Below are 10,413 nucleotides of genomic sequence, written 5' to 3'. Positions count from 1 at the left end.
AAAATATTTTTTTAAAATCTAAATTTCATAAAAAAAAGGACTTAAAAATATTTTTAACAATCTTAAATTTCATAAAAGGACCTAAAAATTTCATAGAAAATATCTAAAAACATTCAAAAAAAAAAAGACCACATTTAATAAAAAGACCCAACGGAAAGTTTGGAAACTGTGATAACTAGAATTCAAATGAAAAACAACAAAAACTTTATTAAATTTATAAATTTTGTTCACAAACAGTCAAATGAGATCTTAAATAAAAAGTGAAAAAATAAACCCATCAAATTTTTGAATATTTATAGGTATTTTTTTATGAAATTTAGGTAATTTTTATTATTTTTAGATCCTTTTTAAATATTGTTTGGTCTTGTTAATGGAATTTTTATGTATTTCTTAAGAAGTTTGGGTCTTTTCTTATCAAATTTAGTCCTTTTTTTTTATATCAGACCAAATGTTAAATTGTTGAGAAATTAAATGTCAAATTTTTTAATTATTGAGAGATCAAATATCATATTTATATATTAAGTCTAATCTAATTTATCTCGCCAGCGTGGTGTTTACTCCAAAAAATGAGTGTGTTTATGCACGGGATAACGTTATGTCATGTTAAATACTTAAAATAATTATTTTTAATAGTTAAGATATCGAATTTTAATATTTTGTACATCAAGAACTAAACGTTATATTTTTAATTATTGAGTGAACTTGAATATCTATTTAAGATATTTGGATAATGTATTGAACCAATGTTTTAAACATATAAATTACATAAGAAAATACCATACAAGCAATTGCCTTATCCTTTTTTTAGATAAAAACTTAAAAAAGTGATAAGTCATATATTAAGAAATTCTCGTTTTCAATTGAGATGAGACTCAACTTGTAACACCCGAGAATAATTCTGAGGATAAAAAAATGATATTTGATAAAGGGTATAATTAGAATTTTGGGAAAAATAAGACTATAGGGCACACTAACACAGCTTTGGATGACGGAATTAATCAGAGGGAGTACCTCGGACCCTAGATAGCCAAGGAAAATGGTATAGTATCGATGAGTAATTAAAATTATGATTTTTAGTGATAAAAGAAATGAGATCGGGAACAGTTTTCGGTACAGCAAAAATACAGCTGCCCAATAGGTCGTATTACCGAATTGCTGTAAACAACGTCCAAAAAGTCAACGGAGAGTGTCAAGGACTAGTATTCGATGTATAGAACAACCCTTAAGTGGTTTCAGGTTGAATCGAGTGGATTTAAGGTCAAATAAATCAATCGGGCCTAAGTGTAATTTTCTAAAAATGCCCGAGGAATGTCAAAACGGTAAATTTTCAAAAATTTTAAGGGAGAAATGAGAAGTTCTAATCTTGAGGGTCTTAGTGAGAGTATTAGAAAAGTCAGGGGCTTGAGGTTAAGGGCCAAAATGCAAAAGAGAAATTTCAAAGGGCCAAAGTGCAATTTTTAGAAAATTGTACAAGCATGGCCGATTTGGCCATAGATTTGGCTGGAAAATCCGGCCATTTGGCAGCCTAGGATCGATTGGGGAGTGGCCTAGGGTGGCCTAGGAGGCGTGAGGAAGAAGCTTTGGCCGAAAATCGGCCACGTGGGGTCGGATTTGGGCTATAAATAGTCAAGGGTTTCGGCCGAATTTGAAGCACCAAATCGCTCAAGTTTAAGAGCGAATCGAGGGAAGCCAATAAGGGGCTTTTGATCCTTGAGGCGAGAGGAGCGTTTCTGGAAATTTTGGTGAGGTTTCGAGGTGTTTTGAGGGTATTTCGAAGGTGGCCGGAAATGGCTAGGCGGACCGCCTACCGTCGCCTGTAACCGGCCATTTGGAGGGCTTTCCGGTGGCCTTTCAGCCTAAAACCGGTGGGGATAGGATCGACTTCTCAAGGGCTTCCGGAGGGTACCGGTTTCGAGGTGATCGGAGCAACCGCTGGCGGCCGGCTCAAGGTAGAAGACGGTGGCGCGTGACTGCCACGCGCCAGCCCAAACCAGTCAGCCACGCGCTCGCGCGTGAGACCTCAGGTAATTTTGAATTTTTTTTATTTTAAGAAAAAAAATAAATTATGAATTATGGTGGAAGAAAATTTAGAAAAATGTTGGAGAAAATGGTCATTTTGTAATTTTCAAAGTAAATAAGGCTTATGAAAAATAGGAAGAGGTATTGGAAAATCCTTAGAAAATTTTGGGAGTTAGGAATTATTTATTTATGAATTGTTATGAAGAGAAATCGAGAAAAAATCTTGAGTAGGTATTTATTAGAATTTTTGAGGAGAAATATAAAGAAAATAGGAAGAAATTATGAAAAAATTGAAAAAATAGATATTGATATGATTTTGAATAAACGTGGTGACTAGGGTATCGTTGAAGCTTGAGGTTGAAGTATAAAAGCGTCAAGCACGAGAATCAAGGTCAGGCACGCAAATCGAGGCGACTCGCACTCTTCAAGAAAGTTGAGTTATAAAGTGAGTGTTCGTCCCCAACTTTGTTTTGACTTATGAGTGGTTCTACCCGAAAGGACCTTGAGTGACATGTGAATGGTTTACTGTGAATGCTCATCCCTATGGCTTGGTGTATTATGGTTGTCCAAACAGTTATTTACACATGCATTGAATTTCGTATGGTAAATTGCATACATTGAGATGTTGATTTTATGCATGTTATGATTTTTCGGCATTGGCTTGTTTTGTGTCGTCCATGTGGGACGTAGGTTGGTAACTTGTGACATAGCCCAGAGTGACAGCACTCGGGATGCGTACCTAGGATTAATGCTAAGTGACCCACTTGGAATGGGGCTAAGACGGACTTCACCCTACGGGACCCAAGTGGCGGGGCTGAGAGTGGACACCACCCTGGTTGTTGGCTCAAGTGGCGGGGCTGCGAGTGGACACCACCCCAGGATCCTTTGAACAATAGCATTAATGCCGAGGTGACGCCGATTCCGAGGATAGTGCTAATGTGACACTCTTGGGGCTAGGGTTGCGTTGGGTTTTGGAATGCTTTTGAGTTGGAACGTAAAGCCTAACAATGACAATGGGGTGATTCCCGGGCAAGGTTGTTAAAATCGGGATTTTAAGTGGGATCGAAAAAGTGTCCATAAAATCGAATCGTAAAATCGTAAGATTTTAGAGATAATTAAAAATACCCTTCAATTTTTGTAAATATATGTTTATAATAACATAATTTTGTAGAAAATGAATTAATATCTTTTAATAACCTGATTATTCCTTATTATAGTTCAAAAAATGATACTTCCAAAATATAGCTCAAAAACTAACCGGTTGGTATAGGCAATTTAGAGGCAAAATATAGGTAATTTAGAAGTAAAATATAGCTTAAAATTCTTTAGAGGATTCTTTCAACGTCTTCCATTAAATTTATATTGCATTTTTTTCTTGATTTAACATTGATTAAATCAAGTAAAATCCCGATTTGGGGTTTGGTGGTCCATTAATTAATTACTTGTTTGTCTTGATTTACTTATGCAATCAATGTTAAATCAAGTAAAAATTATAATTTAAATCAAGTAAATTGGAACTTATGCAATTAATGTTAGATGTTATGTGACATTGGAACTTATGCAATCAATGTTAAATCAAGTTCCAATTTAGAGGCAAAATATAAAAATTTATTGCATAAGTTCCAATGTCAGATGCTATGTGACATTGAGACGTTGGAAGCATCCTCTAAATTGCAACTTAAATCAATGAAAGTCTTTGAATCGTAAAATCGTTTAGGGATATCTGAAGCGTAAAATCGTAAAATCGTATATGTAAAATCGAGATTTTATAGGATTTTATCTCAAATTGGATTTTACATGGGATTTGAATCGATTAGGGGTCTTCGAATCGTAAAATCATAAAATCGTACGCATAGAATCGGGATTTTAACAACAATGTTCCCGGGTTCATATGTCGAGGTTGTCCCTCTTAAGTAGGATTGTTTTGCCAATGGGCCGAAGTGGTCGTGTCGTCTTTAGAGAGATTGCATTTTCCTCGGTTAGGGTTAAGTGCTATGTGAGATTCTCTTAGGCTGGTGCATGACGGGATTTATCGATTTTGTATATGATTTTCCATACCTGCATGAAAACATTTTTGAACTCTCACTTAGATGATTCAGCATCTAATTTGGACTATATCCCTGGAATATTCAAACGTTCCAGGTGAATGCAGTGGCGCCAACGGAAAGAATGTCATCGAGATGTAGCTGCTATGTTTAGTTTTCGTAGGTTTTGTCTATGATTACGATGTACAGAGGTTATGTAAATATTTGATATTTTCATGTGAAACATCGATTTGGTTATTGTAAAGGAATTGTCGGTTATATATCATTGATGTTTTGATCTTGCTTCCACTGATGTGATTGTTAATACCTGTCTTAGTTTATTTATTATTAAATTTTGATATGCTAAGAAGGTACGATCAGGATTGACGGGAAGCGATTATGATGAAGGTATATGTATCGAGAGACTTATGTTGTGTGTTTGATGTTGAAAAAAAAAATATATATATTCCTAAAATCTCGAGGTAATGCACGTTGTGGGAAAATGGGGCGTTACACAACTCATGTGTCTATTATGAGATTAGACTCGTTAGTTTTTAGTTATTAATAAAATTTGGAAGATACTATATTATTAAGTTTTGATGATAATATTTAAAGTTCTTTACACTTAAACCTAATTAATAAGGATAAATAATCACATGAATAATTAAGAAAACTCAAAACATGTTTTCACTGACATGGTGCAACGGTAAAGCACAAAAAAGATAATCTGAGGATTGAATACTTATGGTGTCTTGGAAGACATAATTATTGCTGGAATGCAGCATTAACTGAAAAGTAACAGTAAGGCCGAAAGACAAGTCATCTAAGTGGAGGTAGGGTTATAATATGCCTATCGCCCATTCGGGAGTCCCATCTGCATGACTTAAATGTGAGGTCTACAGGAAGAGTAGTCATTTCATGAAAATTCACTTTGAGTGTATATAAGTTATGATCATATCCGCATTTACCCAAAAAGAAAACTAGAGGGGAATGTCACTTTTCTTATGATTAGTTGGGTAAATCTCAAACACTTGGGTCATAAAAAAAAAAAAAAAACTCAAAACACGATATCACGCCCTCACTAAACACAATTACCCATCCCTAAACAATCACACTATCGAGAGACTAGCCATACCTTTTTTAAGATAAGATAAGCGAGACTCGGCATACTAGATAAAGGCATTAATCTATCTCCAATGGGGTTCTTCCTATTTCACTTCTTATTATATTATAAACAATTTATTCTCAATTTTAATTTTGTATCGAAAATTGTGTGTGCTCCAACTATACTTCCTATCATCTTCTCTATCTCACTCCATGTTTTATTTATTTATTAATAAACTTCAATTCTATTTATTTTACCTTACTTATAATTTTCACTATTATAAAAATTTATTATTTATTTTATCATTTAATAATAAATATGACAATATTATATTTTTATAATATTTAATATATTTTTAAATAAATTTACTAATATTTTTTAAATACAATTATTTAACAAAATTGTTTAAAATATTTTCACAATTCAAAATATTATGAAAATGGGTCTTGTTCAATATTATAAAAATTTATTATTTATTCAAATTGTTTGAAATATTCTAGTTATCATTAAGCAAATTTATGTAATATTGTTCATTATCCCCTTCTATAACAAACAAAAGGTAATTGATCAACCTGCGTCAAAAATCACAAAAAAAAAAAACTATAGAGAAATTGAATAATCTAATTAAATACACAATAAATAATCTAATTAAATAACTTTGATACCTATTTTTAGGATCAGGTTCAAAACATTACATAATTTAGAAAAAATATGCTACAAATTTTATATGATTTGGATCTTTAGTGAGATAATTCACTAATGTATAATTTTGTATAAAAAACTATAAATATATTTAACACAATTATCTCTAATTTAGATAAGTGGTCATATTTTGTTTAGAAATTCATTTAATCTAAACATGAGATTATCTTTGAAAACTTAATATACAAAATAATCAAATGCATAATGTAAATAATAAAATATACAAATCAATAATTAAATATACAAAATAATTAGATACACACATATACAAAATCAATAATCAAATACTAAAATAAATACAAAATATATAAAAATCAAAAAACCGAAAAAGATGTCGCTGAAGACGCCAAAGGAAGAAGAAGTTGTTGCTACTGCTGCTACTACTCATCATTGTTGTTGTCTCTGTCACCGCTGCTGCTCGTTGCCGCCGTTTTAGATTTGGGGTCCGTAACAAGAAGCTGTGCATCTACAACCCTGGTTCTTCTTCATCTGTCTTCTTTCTTGCTCTGGCTTTGCGTTGCTGGTTGTTGGGGGATAGAGGGAAAGAGATGGCGAGAAGGGCTAAGTCGCCAACACTGCGAGCCTTTTGAACCTCATCAAATTTTTGGTGAGTGAAAATAAGTGTAGGGAGCACCGTTGGAGCTGATTTCTCCAACTCGACTTGCTTATAAATTAGCTTGGCGAGGAGAAAAGGCTACCATTGGAGATCTTCAACCCACCTTCCTATCTCACTTACTATTATATTATAAATAATTCGTTTTTTATTTTTAGCCTGTCTCAAAAATTATGCGTGCTCCAATTCATACTCATTCTACTCTTTATTTCACTCTCTATTTTATTTATTTATTAATAAACTTCAATTTTATTAACTTTACTTTTTATAATTTTCACTACTACTATTTTAAATACACAAATAAATAATCAAATACATACATACACAAAATGAATAATCAAATACACACAAAAATCAGATACACATATACATAATCAATAATCAAATACAGGTATATATAAAATTAATAATCATATATACAAATCAATAACCAAATACAAAAAACATCAATAAATTAATTCAAAAATAAATACAAAATATATATTAAATCACAAACCAGGTTGATTTTGCACAAGAAAAAGACGTCGTCACCGTCGCTACTGGAGGTGTTCGTTGTTATTGTCGTCGTCGTCGCAACTATTGGATCTGGTGTTTGCAAGTTATCTATGCGCCTGCAACACTCATTTTTCTTCGCCACTGTTGTTGCTGCTGTTTGTTGTTGGCCGTCTTCTCTCAAATCTAAATTTGTGGTTGTTGGTTGTTATGATAAGACGTATATGAAGTAATTTCTCGCCCCATAATTATAACGAATAATTTAAAGCTTAACAATTTTTTTATGAGAGACAAGACAGATAGAAAGTATCATTAAGAGTTGGCTCTTTAAATTTTAGTTTGACGGATAATTTCTACTAAAGATGACCTTGGAAGGCTCTGTTCATCATGTGATTAGGGCACGTTTTGAAATGTTACATCCCACATTAGGCAAGCAGGTTGGAAATAGATCGAGATCTTGTAGTGTCGTACAAAAATGGCAATAAAACACAGCAGAAACATCAATCAATCAGCCTTTCAGTTGACAAGAAATCTGCCTGCCCAAAGCTTCCAAAACCTCGTACCAATTGAGTCTCAATGGGTTCCATCGTACGATTTGACTCTTTATTGCCAAACCGGAGCCCACTATCTGATGCATCGAAATTGTTCATAATTTCAGGGGTGTTATGGCCACTCGACTTTGTCTTCTCGCTTTCGTTACATGAATGGCTATGGGTTGTGAGAGGGATTTGATTGGGAATTTATGGGGGCTGGATTGATTTAAATAAATATTAAATATTAAATATTAAAATTTGTTAGGAGTATTAAAAATTTACTAAAGTCTAATAGACTAACCCCCAAACTTTTTCCGCTGTGAGATGTATTAGCATAATTGCCCTTCTCTGTAGTTTGAACAAAAAATATACTACCGCAATAACAATTTATTATTAAACAATAATTAATTTACTAATATATTTTTCTTTTTTCCCTTTACAGACTAGAAAAACTCTCCTGAGTGAGGGGTCATAAATGTGTTTAAACCTCATTATATAATTAAAACTAAATGCGCACATCTATTTTGATACTGAGTTAAGGGTAACATTTAAATTTGATACCTTTTTTAGCCTAATACAATTATTAATCAAAGTTAAACTAGTGGTAAACTAATTTTCAGGGCACAAGTCAAGTGGTGTTTTAACTTACGATAAATTGAGATTCGCACTATTAAGTCGTGGGTTCGATTTTTTATCTTGCACAATGAGACAAAATTTTCAAATACTTTATCTATCAAAATTGAGGACACAAGCGACGTAAAACTACGCAAAGACGATAATCTCAATAAGTGGTAGATTGGTGATTTATTTAGTTGCACAATATTTTTAGAAAATATACCGTTATCTTTTATTTCCTTCAAGGCGAGTGAGATTTTCATAAACAATAAAAAAAAAAATTCATTTTTGGCAATTGTATATATTACAAATTTAAAAACACGATAAAAGAATGTTATTTATTTCTTTGATAAATAATAAAATTAAAGCAAGACCCAGCAGCTACAAGACACTAGAAATATCTAAACTCCGTTAAAATCCGACGTCAGTTGTTGATAATGGTTTCAGCAATTATATTTGTTTGGATGCATGGCCAGCCAAAAACGCAGGGCCGGGGGGGTTATTTGGAAGGGGGAGGTGACAAGAGAGGTGGGCATCGATATCTCGGCAGGCGAGAGCGAGCTCCGAATTGCCTAATTAATTTCTATCTATCTCACACACGCGTGATGACCAAACTTAATTACGGAACCTGAGAACCAGATTAACCAACTCTTCGTCCTTGCCAGAACTACCAAATATCCATCCATAAAAATCCTGAAAAGAGAAGAGATATATCAGCAGCTGGCATTCACTTCGCTCGCTGCATGTATATATAGCAGCAGGCCGCTGTGGAGGCTTCACAGCTGCAGTGGAGTTTAATCCTAATTTACCCAGATCGAACACAGCGAAGAGCTTCGCATTCGCATAACAGCAGAATGGCACTCTTGACCGTCCATCAATTGGCTTTCATTTCCGGCCTCTTAGGTGCATGCATAATTGTTTTCACTACTTTCAACCAAATGGCATATTTAAATACACACACACACACACACACACACATATATATATCTCCAATCTTCTCTTTAATGGTTTCTTGCTTCCGTAGGTAACGTTGTGTCCTTCCTGGTGTTCTTGGCCCCCGTGTAAGCTCTCCTGAATTATATATTCTACTTCAATGCACGTTCGATTAATATTATTATAATTAATTACAAACATAGACATTAATTTTAGATGATGATGATGATTATTTGGTGTTTGCTGATACAGGCCTACATTTTATAAAATCTACAAGAAAAAAACATCAGAAGGGTACCAGTCAATACCCTATTCGGTGGCACTCTTCAGTGCAGTGTTGCTCTTGTACTACGCCATCGTCAAGACCAATGCATTTTTTATCGTTAGCATCAACGGCATCGGAACCGTCATAGAGACAATCTACCTTGTAATCTACTTCGTATACGCACCCAAGAAGGAGAAGGTATATATAAAATGACAGAAATTAAGACTAAAATTTACAATTAATTTTACGTAATAATCATGATGATGATGAAGACTGAAGAATGTATTAATTACTGTTTTTGGTGAATGGTGGTAGCTTTTCACGATGAGGTTGGTTCTGCTGTTTAACGTGGGGTGCATGAGCTTCGTGGTGCTATTCACTTTGCTATTCGTTAAGGGCCCAAACAAAGTTACCGTGGTGGGATCGATTTGTGCCGCTGTCAACCTTGCTGTTTTTGCTTCCCCTCTTTGCGTCATGGTACGTAATTCTTCACCAAAGATCGATGATATTTACATTTTATAAAAGCTAAGTTACCCATTTACGATTCCGAATATATATGGGTAATAATGACACGGTGTTGCTTAATTTATAAGTTGAAAATGATTTTTTTTTTCTTTAAAAGGAGAAATAAATATATGTGGAATTATGGAATCAAATTAATTACGTGTACAGCTCATCTAAATGTAGTAACTGCTGTGTATGCAGGGGCAAGTGATAAGAACCAAGAGCGTAGAGTTCCTGCCGGTCACTCTTTCATTTTTCCTCACGCTCTGCGCCACATCCTGGTTCTTCTACGGCTTCTTCGTCAAAGATTTCTACATCGCTGTAAGTGATCAATCAATCCCAACGTTAATTGTCTCTTCGGTTTCTTCTTCTCTTTCTTGTCTACCGCCCATCCGCCATATATATATATATATGTTGATGATGTGATCGATTGAGTTAATTACCTGCAGATTCCGAACGTGGTGGGTTTCCTGCTTGGGATCGCACAAATCATACTGTACTTCATCTACAAGGACGCGAAGAAGGACAAGAAGATCGCCGGGGAGAAGGCCATGCATGCTGCGACTGATCAGAAGCGAGGAGAGGTGGAGATGGAACCCATTGTTTGA

At 34.1% G+C, this 10,413-nt stretch overlaps 1 protein-coding gene across 1 annotated transcript; it reads left to right on the top strand.

Annotated features, from left to right (window-relative positions):
- Positions 1-8,957: 8,957 nt before the first annotated feature.
- LOC127799656 (bidirectional sugar transporter NEC1-like) lies at positions 8,958-10,413 on the top strand. The gene is made up of 6 exons (XM_052333876.1): positions 8,958-9,006; positions 9,128-9,164; positions 9,289-9,499; positions 9,617-9,778; positions 10,007-10,126; positions 10,255-10,413. The coding sequence occupies exons 1-6, from the start codon at positions 8,958-8,960 to the stop codon at positions 10,411-10,413; spliced, it is 738 nt and encodes a 245-aa protein (XP_052189836.1).

The sequence above is a fragment of the Diospyros lotus genome, chromosome 4 (assembly GCF_014633365.1).
Source record: "Diospyros lotus cultivar Yz01 chromosome 4, ASM1463336v1, whole genome shotgun sequence".
Lineage (NCBI taxonomy): Eukaryota > Viridiplantae > Streptophyta > Magnoliopsida > Ericales > Ebenaceae > Diospyros > Diospyros lotus.
The sequence above is the reverse complement of the archived record's forward strand: the minus strand, read 5'-3'. Positions and strand labels throughout refer to the sequence as shown.

Excerpts from the sequence above, each read along its gene's own strand:
- LOC127799656 (XM_052333876.1), top strand. The coding sequence starts at position 8,958 with ATGGCACTCTTGACCGTCCATCAATTGGCTTTCATTTCCGGCCTCTTA. Across the intron at positions 9,500-9,616 it reads ACGCACCCAAGAAGGAGAAG|CTTTTCACGATGAGGTTGGT; the intron begins GTATATATAAAA and ends GAATGGTGGTAG. Across the intron at positions 9,779-10,006 it reads CTTCCCCTCTTTGCGTCATG|GGGCAAGTGATAAGAACCAA; the intron begins GTACGTAATTCT and ends CTGTGTATGCAG.